The 22023-nt window shown below is 42.9% G+C and overlaps 1 protein-coding gene across 4 annotated transcripts in view; it reads left to right on the top strand.

Moving 5' to 3' along the window:
• Nucleotides 1-19148, top strand: part of STAU2 (staufen double-stranded RNA binding protein 2) — a 559013-nt gene extending 539865 nt beyond the window's left edge. For all 4 annotated transcript variants that reach the window (XM_082259761.1, XM_082259759.1, XM_082259760.1 and 1 more), the window contains 2 exons: nucleotides 1242-1327; nucleotides 18529-19148. In XM_082259761.1, the coding sequence (XP_082115887.1) occupies nucleotides 1242-1327; nucleotides 18529-18622 (180 nt within the window). In that variant the 3' untranslated portion in view covers nucleotides 18623-19148. The remainder of the gene's footprint in view (nucleotides 1-1241; nucleotides 1328-18528) is intronic.
• Nucleotides 19149-22023: the final 2875 nt, after the last annotated feature.

Below are 22023 nucleotides of genomic sequence, written 5' to 3'. Positions count from 1 at the left end.
CTCCTGTTACCTTTTCCTCTCCTATCTAGTCCTCTTTGCTTTCATTTTTTTGTTTTGCATTTTTCCTTCATTGCATTCCTTTCCAGAAGTTTTTATTCATTATCCTACAGTCAGCATTCTTACAGTTTAATATTTGAAGCACCATTTTTTTATGTATACTGGTAATGCTCAGCACCAATCACTGTAAATTGCTGTCAGTTTTAACCTTTTTAAAATATGTATTGTTTCTTGTTTATATAAGCATTCCCATAATGTAATATGCAAATAATGTCATCTTGTGGCTAATTCCACCTAAAACATATAGTCAAGAGCTGGGTGCTTGCTCTCCCAACACACTATGGGTTATCCAAAGGCAGCACAGCAGAAACAGCCTGATTTGTTTGGCTGAAACTTCAGACTGAACATTCAATAAGGAATGAGCCATCCTTCTGATTTATCTATCTTGAGCTATTGAGTTTTGTAAATAGTGGGCTTCTTTTAGCAAAGCTGGAACGGCTAACCATTAAAAAAGGAGAGTGGAGCTTCATCTGCTGGTTAAAAAGAACAATATATATATTCTATAATTTATATTCATCTGACTACAAAAAGGCACTGGAACATGAACTCATTGACATTTCATCCAAAACTGAGTTTTTAACTTATTTATTTATTACAGGTACCTATATTGCGCTGTCAGTTTTTGCAGCGCTTTACACATGTATTTTGTACAGCCACATCAGTCTCTGTCCTCAAGGAGCTTAAAATCTAAGGTCCCTAACTCACATTCATACATACAGTACATATACTAGGGCCAATTTAGACAGGAGCCAGTTAACCTACCAGCATGTCTTAGGAGTGTGGGAGCAAACTGGAGTAACTGGAGGAAACCCACACAGGCACAGGAAAAAAATGCAAATGCCAGGGAGATAGGATTGTGGTTGGGATTCAAACCAACAGCTCCGGAGGGGCTAAGCACTTAGCCACTGTGCTGCCCAATTTTTGGTGGACTGTCACTTTAACATATAAATAAATAATAAAAAAGTAAAGATTTTTAAGATCCTTTTGGAATTTGTTCAATTTTCACTGTACTCTGTGAAGAATATGTTGCTGGCATTACAGTGAATGCATTGTGAACACCAAATGTATTGGTGACCAGTTTGATGCAAACAGAATGAAAACTTGTATCAGCAACCATGTGCACATTATAAATGTAAAACTTTTTAAATATTATGTAATCTTAACATGTTTGTTTTCTTTTACAGGCAGCTTTAAGTGCCTTGAAACAATTTTCAGAACAAGGACTTGATTCTGTGGATGGATCTCTAATGTCAGAAAATGGATTATTTGAGTAAGTATCCTAATAATTCTGTTAGCTGTCATTATTTTCTCAGACTATCATTCATAGCTAATGCTTAGCGGGGCTTCTCCCATGAGGCTCCACAGATTTGCCGCCCATTCAAGATTGTTTCCAGCAGGAGGAGAATGGGAATGATGCCTTTGACATTTTTAAACATATAAAATAATAAATATCAAGTTTTCACCATACAACCTGACTGTGGAAACCTTGTATCTTAACTGTACAGGACACAGGGCTTTTATTCAAAGACCATAGGGTTATATGTAGGTGATTGAGCGCTGGCAAAAAAAACTTGCTAGTGCACATTCACATCCACTTTACAAAACTATTTTTTTTTTCCTTAGGTATTGGACCTCTTTTGAAGAAGTTTTTTCTTTTTAACCAATCATTTTTCTTCAACATTTTACTGCGCTATCTAGCAGTTACTGGATTGGTACTTTGCAATGTTATGTCTTGGGGATCAGACCCAGAACCACTGTGTGGGACTGGCCTGTAAAATTTGCTTCCATTTCTTGATCCGGTGTTAGGTTCTCACCTTGGCACGAAATGGGTAGTTAGCCACAGGGTGCTTTACAGGGTTAGGGCTGTGGTCCATCTTTATGATTCCAAGATGGATTTGGAGTTTTACCCACTGTGATGGGGAAAGCCTACACCCTTAGCAGGTCCTGCGATGTACATAAAGTAAGACAGGGTTTTTTGTATTTTGGGCCAGTTCCTGGCTAATAATAGAAAACCTGCAGCACTTGGCACACAATATGCCTATAACTAAAGTAGAATAGGGATCTATACATTTTATGGTGTCACTCTCTCATAATTGTGTCTAGCATTTCTCTTTCGTTCATTGACAGACACAGCTCCAGAATATTCTTGACCAATGGGTTACGCTGCCCCCTACAGGAGTAGGACACTAGGCAGGAAAAAGCTTTACCACGCCTATGTAGCAGTCCCAGGAGGTATACTCCCACTTCCTGCTATAGGCATTCCGTTTTTTTCTGCCTAGTCAGGAGTAAGGACCTAGTTCCATGCTAAGATCTCTCGTTCTAGCATTTTTGTATTTTAATTTTTTTTTAAACAGATTTTTTTCCTCCTTTGTTATTTTCTGTTCCTGTGAGAACTACAATCAACTGCTGGACTGGGCGATGGACTGGATATTCTAGATCTGTATGGTCTCTCCAGTCTGGCCAGCAAGAGTGACCCGACCTCAGCTCCACGCTAGGTCAGCCGCGACATAGCCCCACTGGACGGGGGCTGGCCGGTGAGTTAAACGTCTCGCGAGGACGCATTGACCTAGTCACAACCTGAGTAGCAGCGTACCTCTGGTCTGCAGCCCCCCCATTCTGATGGTGCAGTGGTCTGTCTCGAGTGGTGCCCACCCGGTTTCCATGGTGTGGTAAGTAGTGTCCCCCTTTCACTGGTGGTCTTTTGAGGTGGACGTGAGCCCCTCCCAAGGACAGTCGGACCCCAGGTTTTTCTTCCTTCCCACATAGCGTCCCCTCTCATTTAGTGGGGTCCCCCTGTGGACCATCCCCCATTTACACACACCTAGCTCCCCCTCCTCTTCCCCCCCAGGGGTGGCCAAACATGTTATGTCCGTGTGGGGGTATTGAGCAGACAATGGGTGCCAGGGGGCGCTCTGCCTGGTGCTAAAAAATTTGTTTTTTGGGGGGATGGTCCTGGTGGGGGCTCCTGCCAAGGCCCCTCCTTACTGCTCTTTCTTTTCTGGGAGTCCCGGTCCCGGGAGACACACGTAGCCACCATTTTGTCATTGATGGGTGCTGTAGGTATCGGCGGCCATGTTTGTGTAGTCCGACGGCCATTTTCTGGTAGTTTCCTATTGATATAAAGCAGTGCCCATGTTTTTGAAGCCTATGGAGCGGTGATTTGGCGGTGGGCCTCTAGTGTTACTTCCTAGATTTTCTCCTTCTCTCTGATCGCCACACAGCGTGCAGCCTAGTGGGGTTTCCCTAAACGCTCTGTCGGAGTGCCTAAGTGTTTCGCTAGAAGGTATCCTTTTGAGAAGTCCCTGTTAAAAAAAAAACTAACAATACTGCCTGTGGCGGATTCTCAGGTTTCCAGGTTAAATAAAGCCACCCTTCTCCGGGTTGAGGACTCTCCTACTTTTAAAGACCCTTTTTGACAAAAGAGCTGAATCTCTGGTCCAACGCCTTTTTACCATGGCCGGTTCCATCCATAGACCGGTGTGTACCATAAGTTTAGTTTCCCAGAGCTTAACGGAATGGGCAGAGCTTTTGCGCCAGGATTTGGAAGGGGAACAGATTCCCCCTGTGGAGCTGGCAGACCAGTTGGTCCAGGGGTTGCAGTTCCTCAGTGATGCCTCTCTGTTGCAGCTCCCTTAGTCTGTAGGGTATCCATAACAGCTGTGATCCTTTGGCGCATGATATGGCTCAAATACTTGCCTGCGGACCAGGCTTCCAAGAAGGTCCTGTCTGATCTCCCTTTTGTGGGAGATCGCCTGTTCGGAGCTTCCATGGATGAGATCATTAAGGGTCTTACAGGGGGGAAGAGTACTCTTCTCCTGCAGGCTACCAGGAGCAAGGAGTCTCGTCGTAAACGTGGCCCTTTCTTCTCGGTTCACAAGTGGCTCTTTCGTTCCTCAGGATCTCAGAACAAGTAGTGGCATCCATTTTGCACAGTTCCACACGAGACCTCTGCAAAAGGAGATTCTTGCCAAGTGGGACAAGAATCCACAGTCTCTGGACACTCTGATCCTGTTGAGCCGGGGTATGAGAATGTCCCTGCTTTGGTGGCTTCGCTCTCTGGCTCTTCAACAGGGAACAGGGAAAATCCTTCCCCTGTACTGGATGGTGATCACTACAAATGCCAGCCTGTACGGGGGAGGTATTTTGGGCACGGACTGTGCCTCTGGAGGAGTCCAGGCTACCAATCAACGTACTGGAACTTCGGGCGATCAGACTTTGTCTAGCCTATTAGACGGTTCATTTTCCGGAGTGTCCGGTACGGATTCAATTGGATAATGCCACGGCCGTGGCATATGTCAATCATCAAGGGGGCACAAAAAGTGTCCTAGCAGCTCGGGAAGTAGCTGGCATTCTAAGGTGGGTGGAACATTTAGTTCCAGCCATCTCTGCTGTGCATATTCCAGGGGTGGAAAATTGGCAGGCGGATTACCTCAGTCGACAGGCTCTGGAGCAAGGAAAATGGTCACTACATCCGGAGGTGTTTAATCAGCTGTGTCTCCGGTGGAGAACTCCAGTGATGGATCTGTTGGCCTCTCATCTCAACAGGAAGGTGCAGAGATTCATGGCAAGGTGTCAGGATCCTCTAGCCCAGGGGTCCTCAAACTATGGCCCTCCAGTTGTTCAGGAACTACAATTCCCATCATGCCTAGTCATGTCTGTGAATGCCAGAGTTTTACAATGCCTCATGGGATATGTACTTCCGCAACAGCTGGAGGGCCATAGATTGAGGATCCCTGCTCTAGACGATGCCACGGATGCACTGCACTGGTGGCTCCTTGGGTTGAGTACCGTCTGATATACGCCTTTCCCCCTCTCAAACCTCTGTGGAGACTTCTGCGAAGGATGGAGGCAGAAGGAATTCCGTTCATCCTGGTAGCCCCAAACTGGCCTCAACGGTCTTGGTATGCCGATCTGGTGCGGCTGGTCACCGATGTCCCTTGGCAGCTCCCTCTCAGGGAAGACCTGTTGGCCCAAGGGCCAATCTTCCATACCGCTTTACAGTCGCTGGCTTTAACGGTTTGGCTTTTGAAAACCAGGTGCTGAAGGATAGGGGGTTGTCTGACTCAGTGTTTACCACACTGTTAAAAGCTAGAAAATCTACCTTTAGGAAGATTTATCATCGCGTCTGGAAGTCGTACATTGCGTGGTGTGTCTCTGGGGGTTCTCCCTGTTCCCTGTTCTGGGGGTGTCTCCCTGTTCTTTTCGGTGGCTCGAATTTTGGTGTTCCTCCAAAGAGGTGTGGAACAGCGTCTGGCCCAGTTTTCAGCCTCGGCAATTTTCTTTCAACGACCTTCACACCTTTGTTCAGGGGGTTCGCCACTTGGCTCCGCCTGTGCGGTCTCCATTGCCTCCTTGGGACCTCAATTTGGTACTGTCGGTTCTTCAGAAACTGCCTTTCGAAAATATTTGCGAGATTCCTCTGCCTCCATTGTCCCAGAAGGTGGCCATCTTGGTGGTGATTACTTCCGCACGCAGGGTGTCCGAGCTGGCAGCTTTGTCTTGTCGTTCAACCTTATTTGGCTGTTCACAGAGATGAAGTGGTACTTCGTCCTTGTTAGTCGTTCCTTCCTAAGGTTGTCTTTTGTTTCCATCTGAATGAAGACATTGTGTTGCCTTTCCTGTGTCCTAAGCATCTTAAGGAGATTGCATTGCATTCTCTGGATGTGGTTTGGGTGATCAGGGTGTACCTTAGCGGCAACCGAGTCGTTTAGAAAATCAGGCTCAATTTTTGTCCTTACGGACGGATCTCCCAAGGGGTTGGCTGCATCTGCTGTGACTATTTCTCCTGGGCCTTCCGCCATCAGGCATCAGTGATGCCAGTTTGCAAGGCGGCCACCTTGGTCGTCTGTGCACACTTTTACAAACTTTTACAAGGTAGATGTGTTGGCATCTGCGGATGCTGCTTTGGCTGCAAAGTTTTGCAGGCTGCTTTTTTTTTGAGAGGACTTGGTCCTCTTTGAGGGTGTATTGTTTTCAGGTGAGCTCCAGTTGTTACCTGGTTGGCTAGGTTGAGCCTTTGGAAATTTTTTCTGCTGTGTTTTTCCCACCCCTCATGTTTGACACTGCTTTGGGAAGTCCCAATGGTAAAGAAGATTCTGGAGCTGTGTTAGTCAATGAACGAAAGAGAAAATTGTTTTTTTGGCTTACCGTAAAATCCTTTTCTCTGATGTTCATTGACGGAGACAGCACCCACCCCTCTGTTGAGTTGGGTTATTTTTCTTCTGACTTTGCTTGCAACAAAACTGAATGCCTATAGTAAGAAGTGGCAGTATACCCCCTGGGACTGCTCCATAGGCGTGGTAAAGCTTTTTCCTGCCTAGCGTTCTACTCCTTCTGGAGCTGTGTTCGTCAATGAACATCACAGGAAAGGATTTTACGATAAGAAAAATCAAATTTTTTCAATGTCATAAGCCATTTTAAATTTGGAGTTTCTTTCCCCATCCAGACTTAGTCTCAGAATGACATTCCTTCCCACTACCGTATGTCTTCTCACAATTTATACCAAAAACGTACACAGCACATTGTTTAGTTGTACTTCCCGGTGCCTTCTGCTACAGAGACACAGGAACAGGAACATCAGCGCTAGGTATATCGCAACTGCTGCATTACAGACAAGCAAAAATCCATTCCTTCCACACCCCATTGTTTAAGTACTCCACTGGGGATCCTCTCACTTTACCAGTGGTAGATCACAGAAACAAGTGAGCTTGGGACAAAGGTGCCAAATAACAGATATTCTGCTAATGACCTGCAGGTAATGCAGACACTGCTCAGGGTGATAGCTGTTCCCTTGTCCTGAGGCAAACCTTCAGTTTCCAGGGGCTAAAAACGCAATACTCTGTTCATTAATCTAGAGTTTTTGGGAAGGAAATAAAAGAAAGTGATGGGGACACAGATAGTGTAGCCAAAGCTGCAGAGGGGTTTCCAACCCTAGCCTCAAAGTATAGCATCTTGACAAATGCTCTCCACGGTGAATACACTAATTAATGTGGTGCAAACTAGTTTTTCCTATCAGCACCTGATTCTCCACAGCCAAAATAAGCCCATATGGTCACTAAAAAGACTGTAAAATCAGGAAAAGCACTTTTTCCATCCCTGCATAAATTGAAATTGCACTTCAAGAGTATCAGTCCAAATTTGAAAATAAATTCACTCCTCTGAAGCCTTTCGCTGAAATGTAAAAATGGGCTGTTCTGGTAGTAGATCCTGCCATTGCAGTCCTCTGAAAAAACAACTCAGTTCCTATTGAAGATGTTCCCTCTTAAGGATTCTCATGATGTGCATTATGTAGCTAGAGTTTCCACCATTGACAACAATGATCTTTTAGATGTCTGTAAAGGGGTATTCTTCCCAATGAGCACAAATGTAAAATATATTAATCCCAATAATTACCACACTAATGTTCTGTGAACTGTAGATATAGTAATTATTAGCAGGGGTTTCCTGAGCCCAGAAAGTTATTTAAAGCGTTCCCATGTTAAAAAGGTTGAGAACTGCTGCTCTAGAATGTCTTTTCTCTATCGCTCATTGACAGACGTAGTCCTCGGTGATTCAACACCCTCGGGTTATGCTGCCCTCTACAGGAGTAGGACTAGACAGGAAAGAAAACGTTCTGGCCACACCCTAGGGGCAGTCCCAGAGGGTATATCCTCTCACTTCCTGCTCTAGCAAATCAGTTTTTTTCTGTCTAGTTAGGAGTAAGGACCTAGATACCTTGCTGGGATCTTCGGTCCTGGCAGGATTTTTTTCTTAGAAAAGATTTTTTAGACAGCTTTTTTCTCCAGTGTTCCTGTGAGATCTTCAAGCAAGAAAGCTGAACTGGGCGTGTCTTGCCACAGACTGTTAGGATAGAAGGACCTCGTAACTAACGAGGACCTTCCTTTTCTGCTCATAAGAGTTGTTCGTTCCGCGAGGGCGGGCGATAAGGCGAAACCCTCCAAAGCCCCTTTAGAGGGGTTTCAAAGGGCGCTGGTCGGCTAAACAAAGAGTCCGGCTCAGCCAAGCCTGAAGAATATAGCCTGATGCGCCCCTACCCATCTCTGGGGTGGGGGGGTTGTCTTCACCAGTTTCTGGAGGACACAGGATCGAATTTCGATCACTTCCACCGGTGCGATTCTTCCCTTCTAACGAACGGTTTCAGGGGTTCTATTCGAACCTATTCACAATGCCCAGGAAAGAGGGCAAGGTGCGTCCAAATCTGGACTTGGGAAGAGATAGAGTCCATCCGTACAGTGGTGGCCTCCCTGCATCAGGGGGGATTTCCTGGCGTCCCTAGACATTTAGGAGGCCTATCTTTATATCCCCATCATCGCAGGACATCAGCGTTTTTTCGCTTTCCCAAAGATCATCCCTGGTTCCCACCAGGAGACTGAACTATCCCCTAGGAGGGTTTTTTTTCAACAAGGCAGCAGAGGGAGACCCCCACAAGGGAGAGGAGGCCCACGCAGACCATGGGGTCACTGGCAACAGAACTGGCATCGGGCACCACCCCGAGGGGATCAATGGATGGAACAGCGACAACAAGGAGAACACCGTGGAAACAGGGAGGACATAACTCGACATCAAGAAAGAGACAGAAACGAAAACCACGAGGAACACGAGGAGGAAAGAAACAACAGAAAAAGGAGAAGAAGACAATAGGGAAAGGCATCTATAATCTGAGTGACATACAATTTGAAGAGGAGGAGTTAAAAGTTTTGGATCTAGGTCTGAAATATGCCCCAGGAAAAAACTTAGACAAGTTCGAGGCCTACATAGACCTAAATAAATATGTCAGAAAACTAAATATAAAGAAACATTTCACTCTGAAACAAAAGCAGATACAAAGGCCCATACACAAAGAGTACAAGCAAACGTCATTAAAGAATCGCTCCAAGTTTAACCCCAAAAACCCTCAGAATGAGAATTTGGAGGTATTTAAACGAATGGTGGAAGCGGATATAAGAGCATTAAGGATCCAAAATAGAAAAGAGAAAAATACATGGGACACCATTAGGAAATTGGAAAAAAGAAAAGGAGTGATAATAAGGCCAGCGGACAAGGGAGGAGGACTTGTAATCTTAAATAAAAAAGATTACGAGGAGGAGATGGAGAATCTCCTCAATATAGAAGATACCTACATCAAGCTAAGAAGAAACCCAAAACAAGATTTTGAAAAAGCTTTACATAAATACGTGCAAAAAGGAGAAGACTTGGGAATCTTAAATAAGAAGGAGGCTAGATACATTTGCTTGGAAAAACCAAAAACCCCAGTCATATACTATATTCCAAAAATACATAAAGATGACAAGAAACCACCAGGCCGCCCCATTGTAAGTGGCATTAATTCTGTGCATTCGAGGCTAGGGGAATATTTAGACCAGTTCCTACAGCCTCTAGTCCCAGTAGGTAAATCCTATCTGAGGGACAGCAAACAACTGCTAGCGGAAATCAAAGATCTGGAAATAGAGGAGAGTGACATCTTGGTTACAATCGATGTAAACTCCCTCTATACTAATATTAAACAAAAAGATGGTCTACAAGCGGTAGATTGGGCCCTGCACACCCACACAGACATGAAGGAGACGCAGATTGGATACATACTGGAAGGATTAAAAACAGCGATGGAATCAAATTATTTTTGGTACAAGGGCAATTATTTTGTCCAGAAAAAAGGAGTAGCTATGGGGGCTAAGTATGCCCCCAGTGTGGCAAACGTGTTTATGCAGAAGTGGGAGGAGAAGCAAGTTTTTAGCATACCAAGGAATAATTTGAAGTATTACCGTCGATATATCGATGATATTATCATCGTATGGAAGGGAAGTGAGGAATCCTTGCAGGAATTCTTTGACGAAATCAATATGAATATATATGGCATCACTTTTTCAGGAAATTTTCACCATGAACACATTGCCTTTTTGGATCTGGAATTAACAAAAAAGGAAGGAAGATTAAGCAGTAAAACGTATTTCAAAAAAACCGATCGAAACGGATACATTCCAAAAAGCAGCTGCCACCATTACAAGTGGCTAGGGAACATTCCCAAAGGGCAACTGATGAGAATCAGAAGGAACTGCAGCGATATAAGAGACTTTGAAACACAGGCAGAATTATTGATTGGCAGGTTTGTGGAAAAAGGATACAAAAGAAGTGAATTAATTAACATCAAGAAAATAGTAGAAAAAATGAACAGAGAAGACCTGATAAAGGATGTGCCAAATAAAACCAGCGGAAATAAAAACACTGAATTTGCATTTCTAACTGGATACAATACTCAGCATAAGGCCTTAGAGAAAATTGTGAGAAAACACTGGCCTATCTTACAAGCAGATGCAACACTTAGAGACATCCTCCCTGCAAAACCCACTTTCATATATAGAAAAGCACCAAACCTAAGAAACCGGCTGGTGCACAACGTTGTTGATCCTCCTAAGCAAATAAATCTTCCAACCAGCCTAAAGGGTTTCTTCAGATGTGGAAAATGCCTCCCATGCAAAACATCTAAGGAAAAGAAAAGGAAAACAACTTCTTTTATGGCACAAAGCACAGGAAAAATGTATGAGATAAAGGAAACCATCACTTGCACAAGCACTCACGTCACTTATGTGGTGGAGTGCCCCTGTAAATTACAGTATGTAGGCCGCACCACCAGACCCCTATTTGTCCGCATTAGGGAGCACGTAAAGAATATCAGAAAAGGGTTTGAGAAACATAGTCTGTCACGACACTTCAAGTTCCATCATTCCCAAGACCCCACCGTAATGGTCTTTTACGCTATCGACAAAATCAAAAACAACTGGAGAGGAAGTAACAAGAAAATAGATGTGTCAAGGAACGAAACGAAGTGGATATATCAGATGCAGACCCTCCAACCTAAAGGCTTGAATATCGACATAGACTTGAACTGTTTTATTACTGATTTTTAACTTTTTAAGCCTGTGGCCTCCTTTTTGGGTCCCCCCCTTTGCTGGATCCTCCTTTGACCTTTTATAGTCCTCCTTTTTAGTCCTTCTCCTTTTAATCCTTTTACCCCCCCCCCTTTTATCCTTGATTTCTGATATAAACCTCCCTATAGGCCCTCAATTTGCATGGGGTTTTTTGGGGTTTTGAGGTTTTTTAAGGATTTTAAGGGTTTTTAAGGATTTTTAAGGAATTGTTTAGGAAATAGTCCTCCTTTGTATGGAAATTCACGAATCACAGCCTCTTGTCTTTTAAAGATACAGTTTTAAGGACATACTTTTGAGTATATATATAATTTTCCCCTGTATACACATTTTTTATACATATCTTTCCCATTTTTATCATTTTTACCTATTTTGGAATATTTATCGTATATGGTCCCCTATATAACATTTATTGGGTCCTCTGGAAAAACTTGGATCTATAATGGATTTTTACTACATACCCGTTCAGAATAACAAAGTTTACAAAGATATGGACTTACAGCACAGCGGATGGACTTACTGAGGAATTGCCTTGTAAAAGATTAATCTTGTTTTAAAAAAACAAAAATATTTTTCAGCACGATTTCTATCTCACCGATTAGATTGGTATATGTATGGGCACCTTCTTTAGAGTCTAGCACTATTTTGCGTAGACACGAGGGCCCACGAGCTTATATTATATTAAGTACAATTAACACACACCACTAGATCACAATGTCACCACAATAAAATTATTTTGAGTATTTTTATTTGTATCACGGCACCACTGGGTATCGGCTCACTACCGATTAAACCAGACACATCACTTTTAGCACATTTCATTTTAACAAACTTTTCATTTCATTTTAATTACCAATAGTCATTTATGTTTAGTCGTACTTGTTGTTTTAATAAAGATTATTGTTTTATAAGTACGGCAAACACAGCATGAAGGGAGTTCACATGATGAGTAAAATATTATCTAGGCTACGGAATAGGTACACCAAGATGGCCGCCGTGTTCGGTCGCAAAGTAGGTACACCAAGATGGCGCCATCCCAGCCTATAAAAAGACCGGGAGTAGAGATGGACGGCACGCTCCAGATGACGTCGTATGACGAAACGCGTAGGGCGTGGTTCACGTACGTCAATACGTCACTTCCGGGAACGGTGGTTTGAGCCGGTGGAACGCGGAAGCGGTCCGGCGAACACCTCTCCAAGCTGATAGTGAACTCCCTAACTGTGAGTGGATGCTACGTTTGTTTGTCTGGACATAACATATGCTACGCAATGGAGGCTTATCCTTTATTTTAGTGACCGAAGAAGTGTCGAGGTATCGGCCAAAAGAGTGTGGTAAGCAGCGGTGTTTTCGGTGAATCACCCACCGACACCATACTTTGTTTGATTTCTTAATCACTACACGGGGTTTTGGCAATATCAGCACTCGGCACTTTATTTGTATAAGTATATGCATAACATATGATGTTTACAGTATGGTACACAAGGCACAGCCCATAAACAGCACGTAGCACTTTATATATATATATATATATATATATATATATATATTTATATTAATTGCGTGCACCTTTAGCACTATATGCACTTTCTATTTTGCACATGCACGTTTTATAAGTGGTAGCGCCGGTCCCAACATTTTTGCAATTCTTTCTATTTTACTACCTCAGAGGTAGGTTGGAGGCAGCTTACACCACCTTTTTAAACCTTTTAAGCCTGATTCAGTATACGGAAAACTCCATAGCGCTGGTATACATTCCTTTTTTCTATATCTGGGCTTAAGGTTGGATACATCCTGGGCAAGAGAGTTTCTCCTTGCGGAGAAACTCCAGAAGGTTCAGTCAACGATTCGGATGTTGCTGTCCGTCAATTGGCTGGGACTGATGGTGGCCTTCTTAGAGGCAGTACCGTATACCCAGTCTCATACCCGAATTCTCCTGAAGGAGATTCTTTTTTAATGGAATCAGAATTCCGATTCCCTGGACAATCGGATCCGGTTGAGCGAGCGGACCAGGAAGTCTCCGATGCTCAACCAGGGGAAGTCATTTCTTCCGATAGTATCCAGATTACCAATAGGGTATCGGAACTGAGAGCGATCAGATTTTGTCTGATTTACTGGATCGAGCAGCTCTAGAGCAGCCCGATTTGGATCCAATCGCATATGGCCTCTTCATCCAGAGGTTTTTCACTAGCTGTCCCTTCATTGGGACATCCCGGATGTGGATCTGTTGGCACCTTGGCTCAACAGGAAGGTACGGAGGTTTGTAGCTCGCACCGCGATCCTCTAGCGAACGCAACAGAAACGCTAATCGTCCCGTGGGGGCAGTATCAGCTACGGCGTGCCTTCCATCCTCTCAAGTTGCTGCGGGAACTTCTTCGCAGGATAGAGGTGGAGGGAATTCCAGTTATTCTGGAAATTCCGGACTGACCTCGTCGAGCCTGGTACGCCGACTTGGTGAGGCTAGTCGCGGACGCTCCTTGGAGACTTCCTCTCAGGGAGGATTTGCGGTCTCAGGGACCGATCTTCCATCTTGCTTTACAGTCACTGGCTTAATGGCCTGGCCATTGAGACCCAGGTACTGAAGGACAAGGGAGTGTCAGCTTCAGTTATTCCTACTTCCAGTTAAAGCAAGGAAAGCGACTTCCAGCACATGGAAGTCTTATATTGCGTGGTGTGAATCTCTTGGATTTCCCCCACATACCTATTCGGTGATCCGAATCTTGGTCTGTCTGCAACAAGGGGTTGAGCAGAAACTATCCTTGAGCACGATTAAGGGTCAGGTTTTCGGCGTTAGCAATCTTCTTTTTAGAAACCTTTGGCTAATCATTCCTTGGTGCGGAATTTCATCCAGGGGGTGCGACAGCTGGCTCCGCCAGTGCGCGCACCCTTACCGCCTGGGATCTTAATTTAGTGTGGTCGGTTCTTCAGAAACTTCTCTTTGAAGATATCAGGGAGATTCCCTTGCTTACATTATCCCAGAAGGTGGCCTTCTTGGTGGCCATTACTTCTGTACGCAGGGTGTCAGAACTGGCCGCATTATCCTGTCGTTCCCCAGATCTGGTGGTTCATAGGGATAAGGTGGTTCTTCTTCCGAATCCATCCTTCCTTCCTAAAGTGGTTTTCGTAAGACGGACTCACTTTTGTGATCACGGATAGCCCTTGAAGGGGATTGCCTGTGTCTGACTGATCCATCTAGATATGGTCGCGGCAGACGGTGGTACAGGCTTATTCTATTAAGGGTCGGAATCCTCCGTTTCCTGTTAGGGCGCACTTCACTCGAGCGCTCAGTACTTCCTGGGCCTATCGCCATCAGGCGTCAGTGGTCCAGGTATGTAAGGCGACCACCTGGTCGTCGGTACATACCTTTACAAAAATTTTATAAGATTGATGTGATGGCATCGGCGGATGCCTCATTTGGCCGCAAGGTTTTGCAGGCCGCAATTTGAGGAGACCGGTGGTCTACCTCGAGGGTTTTTTTCTGTTGAAAAATTTCTGTTGAGTCTCATCACTGAGGATGAGCATGGTAAACTTCTAGTTGGCACCGGTTGGGCCTTCTAGATTGGATTTGAGTTCCATTTTTCCCACCCCTCATTTGTGGTACTGCTTTGGGACGTCCCGAGGGTGTTGAATCACCGAGGACTACGTCTGTCAATGAGCGATAGAGAAAAATGGATTTTTGTAAAATCTTACCGTAAAATCCTTTTCTCTTAGCTCATTGACAGACGTAGTACCCGCCCCTCTGTTTTTAAGTTGGGTTGGGTTAAATTCTCTAAACATTGCTTTGTGACATAACTGATTTGCTAGAGCAGGAAGTGAGAGGATATACCCTCTGGGACTGCCCCTAGGGTGTGGCCAGAACGTTTTCTTTCCTGTCTAGTCCTACTCCTGTAGAGGGCAGCATAACCCGAGGGTGTTGAATCACCGAGGACTACGTCTGTCAATGAGCTAAGAGAAAAGGATTTTACGGTAAGATTTTACAAAAATCCATTTTTATCTGTATGCCTATGTACAGAATTCTGTGCTTTGGTCTGCTAAACCTGCTTGTAAGAGTTTCCTTATACGCATGGCCTTTGATGTTGAGTGCCTATTTGGGGAATCCCTTGATAAAGTCATCAAGGGAGTCACTGAGGGAAAGATGCTCCTACCCAGTAAGCAAAAGCCTAAGTGTCCTACTCTTAGAGCTACTACCCTTAATCAGGGGAAGGGATCTTTTTGCTCTCCCCAGGTATCAACCACAAAATCAAGGCCTAATACTTACTTTAATCACAAATCTTGAATGCCTAGGTCAGGGATCTTGAAACTAGGGCCCTCCAGCTAAACTACACGTCCCATGTTGCAGTGTCCGCTTAAAAAAAAAAAAAAAAGCAGATTTACTGGTTGCCTTGTGCCAACTTTAGTCACAGGAAATGAATGTACCAGTTCTGCAGCGGAAAAGTTCAGAGGTTTTTAATAAACCTGATCACAGTCCCCAATTAGACATGAAAGGCTTACTTTGCCTGATGTGAGGACATACAGCTGGGTCCCAAGAAATACACTGATGTTTATCTTTTGCCCTTTCTTCAATATGCTTTTGACAAGCATCTGGCCCTTAAGGGACATGTTTCTGCCTTATCCATTCTCTCCCTGAAACCTTTCACTTTGCAATCCTTAATCAAGACTTCTCTTCAGGGAGTTTCTCATATAAATCCCCCAACTTGACCCCCTGTTTTCTTTTGAGGTCTCAAACCAGTGCTCTTTGTACTTCAGAGACTCCCTTTTTTTCTTAGGCATGTGTCTGAGCTGGCAGCCCCTTCTTAAAAAAATATTTTCTTGTCTTGCACAAAGTCAAGGTCCTTTTGAAACCAAGGCCTGCTTTTCTACCCAAGGTGGTCTCCCCTCTCCACCTGAAAAAAAGCTATTGTCCTCCCTTCCCCCAGTCCTGCTCCAAAGCATGCCAAGGACATTTCTCTATGCTGGTTGGAGCTGGTTAGGGCTCCCAGGGCCACAGCTTCCATTTACCCCCCCCCCCCCCCAGGTCTGTTGGTATCTTTCAAGCTGTTGGGCATCAAGTATCTGTATGCAAGATTTGTAAGTACCATCACCTGGTCCTCTATTCACATTTTTTACCAGGGGGATGTTTAGACCTTGGCCGATGCGAGCTTTGACCACAAGATGCTTCAAATTGTCACCTGAGTGTCCTCAATTTTCTGACTAAAGTTCCACTTTAAAGAACCTGAGTCCTGCTAGATCATTTCTGGCTGACCCCTTTTGCAGGTATAGCTAATGTAAAACATTAAAAATAAGTGCGTATACTGTTTAAAATCCAGTAATACACCGTTTTACCCTGCTCTGCAAATGCTCTATTTTTAGGCAATGTGCTGAATTTGTAGAGGCCGATCTACTGACAGCTTAAAGATTTACTGCTGTTCATTGGCTCTGGGCTTTACCAAAATGGGAGCCTCCAGCAAGAAGTAAAAGAAACAATGTTGGAGGCAGTTTACAGCACACATTCATTTTGGTAGCATAATTATTAATGTGGAATGTATGTTCCTTGCTAAAGAACATTATTTTCAGCAAGTTTTTATGGGTAAAGCTCAAATTTTCCCTTGTTTATTGTGGGCATGTTGGCAGTTCTGCCAAATGTTTGGGAACATCCCGTGTATGAATACAACCTCTGTGTCATGTACTGTACAATTAAGATAATTTGGCTTCTAAATTCCTTATCTTGGAGTGCAGTACAGGACACGGCACAATCCCCTTTTGTCCTCTGTGGTCACACCTCATTTCTTGCATAAAATCTGGAGTCTCAAGGAGTGGGTGTGGTTATGTGAGCTTGCGCTAGGGGTGGCCCTAGCAAGTTTTTTACGGTGTCCAATCACCTGAAGGTAGCCTGCATATAACCTATGGTTTATGAACATGGGTGTGCACCCTAGAGCACAAAAACACATGCGTATATATCAGTAGAGCTGAGATTGGTGTCAGTAGTTTTTATTTATTATTATTTGATCTTTTTTACAATTTTTTTAACATTGTTTTTAAAAGCCCCATTTGTGGGCTTTGGTGAAATATCAAAGAGAGAAAGATACACTAAGGACAGAGCTTCCCCAGTCACTTTCTCTACAGCCTCAGCTACACTTGACAGTGAATGAATGGGAAGTGCTCTTTACTGAGCAGCTTCCTGTTTAGTCACAATCTGAACCATAGTAAACATAGTTTGCTATGCTTCAGTTATGTTCGCTCACTTTGTTCATTTATTTATTCATCCTGAAACATTACCCACAGCAGCCAGCGGGAGAGGAGGGAAGCTGGCAGCAATGCAGGGGACAGACAGAGAGGGGGCATCAGGAAGCAGGGGGAATCGGCACCCCACAGCACACAGCTATGTTTATGAATACAGGCCATGTGTCCTGTACTTTAAGGCAGAATAAGAAATTTAAAGGTAAGTCCAAATTCTATGTTTTTCTTTGTTAGTGCTGTGTTCTGTACCATTTATTAACCAATCTCATTTCATATGATTGTAAGTGTAAAATAATTGTTACCGCACAGTGTTAGGGAAGAGCTTATTGTTCAAAAGTTATACCGAAATGCTTACAGTGCATAAAAAATACTAACCTCTTGAGTCAGTATATAAATATTCTGAAATAAACCATGTGAGAGCTTTACCCTCACACTAATGTAATCTAGTATTCTATTATTACTATTGTATAGAAAAACATTTGTGTTTGTCCATCCACAGTTTACTTGTTATAAGACAATGATACTATTTGGTATATTTAAAAAAAATTACAGAACTATACATCCTGTAAAGCTGCATATACATTTGTTCTAAGCATATGGGGGCGAAATTCTATTTTCTCTACAGGTCGAAAGTGTGAACATGAAAAATACTGAATTATGGCACAAGATAGAGCTGACAATCAAAGTAAATAAGAATTATTTTCTTATTATCATCATTTGCATCTAGTAGCCATAATGTAGTATTTTCCTAATTCACTCATTCAACCTGAAGAGAAATTAGCTTAATAGCATTCGGTTTTGTCCCATTTGTGCAGAACACATGTGTATGCAGTTTCATAGGACAAATAGCTCTGTAAATATATTGATAAATACATTTTTGACATTAAACATATATAAATTAGTATATATTTGCCAAAATATTTGTTGTATAATAATAAAAGGAATTGTCTGGATTGATATATATTTATAGTTGATAAACTAATTTATCGGAAAGCAAAACTAGGTGAGAGATCGAGCAAGCATTCAACTTTCATCTCTGCACTTCATTAAACTAATTGCAGAGGATGTAGAGATAATTGCCTTGGAAATGAAATGTGACATTGGCAGACATGACAAGAGATAGGGTAGCTTTTTAAGTTCTAAACAGTGATTCCATCAGAGGGATCCTGGCATGATCTCATCATCTTGTTATCTGAACATAAATATTGTTGTTTCACTTCAAAATGTCATCGGTGAGGTCGACCTTTGAGTCTTCCCCGGCCATCTGCTAATAAACATGTCTTGAGATGTGCAGGCCCAGACCCTAAAGCCTCTTGTCCATGTATTAATCTTTCAGACAAGCCAAGCATCGTGGAGAGAAGTCAGACACTACGCAGGCTAACTCAGGCACCACTGCTCAGGACTGCAAGGATCCAAAGGCCATCGTCTAGGAGCTTTGCGGCGGCGGCCACTGCATCCTTATAAACCTGTCAACACGCAATAGGGTGTACGTGTACAAGGAAACGAATCACTAATACCATTAAACAAGTCTTATGTGAAGACAACGCTATCCTAAAGCAAGAGATAATATTGAGTACTGTTTATACAAAGAGGGGACTTATATTAGCGTAAAGCACTTCCCCTGCAATCTGAGACCACATCTTTAATTTAATGGCTATGAGACAGCAGAAACCTGATCTTATTAGTGCTTCAATTTAGAGTTTATTAGCAAAAGTGTTAAGAGAACAGAAACTAAACTCCAACCAGCTAAGCTCTTCAAAACCAAAAAAAAAAGAAAAAAAATGAAAAAGAAAAAATTTAAGAAAATCACATTGGTTAGCAGTTTAGTGTTCTGTTTTACTGGTATTACCATTTTATTTTTATTTTTTTTTCGTTTTGTTTTAGTAAATGCTTTGATATTTTAAAACTTAACCAATGACAGTGCTTAGTGCTTGTGAAAGTTGTAGTTGTTGTCTTCATATATAGTCACGGCTTATCTTTTCTGGAGCAAAATTGCAGTCTTCACTCCATTACAGCATTTAGCAGAAGATCCAGACTAACCAATTGTATCATGCCCAACATTTGCTTAAAAACATGAGCTGATGTTTGTAGCATTGAGTCACAGTGTGCCCAAGATTCTGCAGTTTAGATCCAACCCACCCTCGATAAGTAGTAAGCAGAAAGATCTTGTTCTTATTTTGGGTTTTTAATTATTTTAGAATTTTTTTCCCCTTTCTCCTGCCCTCCACGCTGTTGTGTGACGAACATTTACACCCATTGTGTTGTAATGACTCACAGTTACATCAACTGAGTGTTTTTAATACCTGCATTCTGTGCTCTTGACATCGGCTAGCCCAGAGATGAAAAGCATGTAACACTGACCACGAAGCGGTATTATGAGTGGTAACATTTCTATGGCTGGATAGACACTGTCAGTATGACAAAAGAGTTTTCTTCTTCTGTTTTGGTTTTGTTTTTCGACCTGTGTACCATCACGTTTTGAGACAGTGTGATAATGGCCAAATGCAGTAAAACCACATCAGTTCATGTGCAAACCGCCTCTGACTGTTTACTTGTCAAAGTATAAGAAATTGATTTGTTTCATGCATACTGTATGTTGCTTGTTTTAGGGTTTATACTCCATAACTCCATGCTTTTTTTTTTTTTTTTTAAGTATTCTGTTTTCAGATGGAAAAGCACACAGGTGCAAAGCAAAGGTGCGACAGCTCCATGAATGTTGAAATAAAAAACAATGGTATTAGAGGTTTACAAAGACCTGCACGGAGTTATTTAATGCAGAACACCCTCAGTTTGCACACAATACACCATAAACATAGTTGCTATTATAAAATATCCCCTGCTAAGAAAAATGATCTGTACTACTGGGCTTGCACATAAACAAAATGTGTCCCTAAGAAAATGTTTATTCTGCAAAAATATTGAAAGATCCTGATTGCCATGATAAAAAAGTACTGCCATTATGGACCTGCCATGTGCCATTGAGTATAGGAAAATAAAAGCTTCCTTTAAAAAATGTCTAGAACACTTACATGTTGTTTCTTCACAACCACAACTTTCAGGTTCCTGTGTACTGCTTCCTTGAGGTTCTGTTGGGGAGAATGCATTCATAACTTCAAAGAAAGTCCTCTTGTTCCCGCTTTTTGAGACTGCACATTTCGTAATCCAATGCAGACACTGCACATGTGTGCTCCTATTAGTACTCCCTGGCTGCTAGTGTATGACAAAACAGGCAGCATCAAAGCATTGGATTGGAGTCTTTCGCTCTGAGCTAAGGGTGACACCATTTGACCATGGGGTTTATTTACTGAAGGCAAATCCACTGTGCACTACAAGTGCACTCGCTGTAGATCTGAGGGGGACATGCAAGGAAAATAAAAAACAGCATTTTTGCTTGCACATGATTGGATGATAGAAATCAGTAGAGCTTCCCCTCATTTCAGATATTCCCCTCAGATCTAAGTGCACTTGTAGTGCACAGTGGATTTGCTTTTAGTAAATCCACCCCCCGTGAAAAGCAACCGAGCTGCACAAAATCTGGATACCTGAGTTCGCGATTTTTGGACCAGCTCAACTAAGAAGAAAGATTTATTTTCAAAAGTAGCAAGTGCACAAGGTGAGTAGTGAGGTAATCTGCTGTAAATGAGTTTAAAATTTAAGAGTTAACTAATGCTTGAAACTTGATCTTTATTTCTTTCAGTGAACTGGAACACTTAAATAGATAAGAAAAATCAGACCTTATTATCCACATCCTTTTCCAGGCTATTGACTCAGAGTTGACATGGCAGCCAAGAATTAGCATTTTTAGATTTTTTTTTTTCGTATTCTTCGATTAACTTCTCACTGTCTTCTAACACAATAGAAAAGTGCATCCAGATTTGTGTAACCACACTAAAACCTTAGGAGCCGTACTGGACCCCACGCTGTGGGAATGGCCTGTATTGTTGCTTTGGGCACCAGATCCTGTTTAGGTGCTCACCTTGGCAACACATTTAGTTAGCCGTAGGGTGCTATACTGGTCCGGGCCACTGACCATCCATATGGAACCCAGACCCTGAAGACCCTTCTGGGAGTATGTCCATCAAGACGGTGGAAGCCTGCACCCTAATAAGGGACCAGCGACATGGACAGATAAGACAGGTTCACCGTGTATTGGACCAATATTGTAGCCTCATTTATTACAGGTTTCCAGACTAGTATTAATTGCTACATTAAACCTATCAATAAACCAGGAATTGTGGTTAAAAAATGTTGCTTATGGAGTGCCAGATGTTAGAAACTTGGCAGTAAAATTTCCAGCATTCAGAGCTTAGTCTCAGGTGGATGACTAGGTGTTACATCATACCACAGATCACAAAATTACCACCACTTCCACCTAGAGCCTTTTGTAGCCAGGACCAAGGATCCTTTAGCACTGTCATCAGATGCTTTGACAATTCCCTGGACCCCATTTAAGTTCATGCATGCTTTTCCTCTACCGCAAATTCTACCTCAACTGCTCTTCAAAATACACAGAAGAAACAAGTGATTCTCATTGCACCAAACTGTCTCAGGAGAACCTGGTAAAAAGACATACCCAAACTTCTAATAGAAGATCCCAGGCCTCTTTCAAACAAGCCAGACCTGCTGTCTCAGTGCACCCTGTTCCATCCTGCTTTTTAGTCACCGCCTTTAACAGCTTGGCTGTTGAAACCCAGGTCTCGAGGGACAAAGGTATCATTTCCACATAGCTCTTAAGCCAGAAAAGCCACTTCTACAAAAATGTATTACGTACTGGAAATCCTTCTTTGCCAAATGTGAACGCAGGCACTTTAATTAGAAATGTATCTGTGCC

This window comes from Pelophylax lessonae (genome assembly GCF_965119305.1).
Source record: "Pelophylax lessonae genome assembly, chromosome: 5".
In the NCBI taxonomy this organism is placed as follows: domain Eukaryota; kingdom Metazoa; phylum Chordata; class Amphibia; order Anura; family Ranidae; genus Pelophylax; species Pelophylax lessonae.
Note: the sequence above shows the minus strand (reverse complement) of the source record. Positions and strands in the feature narration are given on the sequence as shown.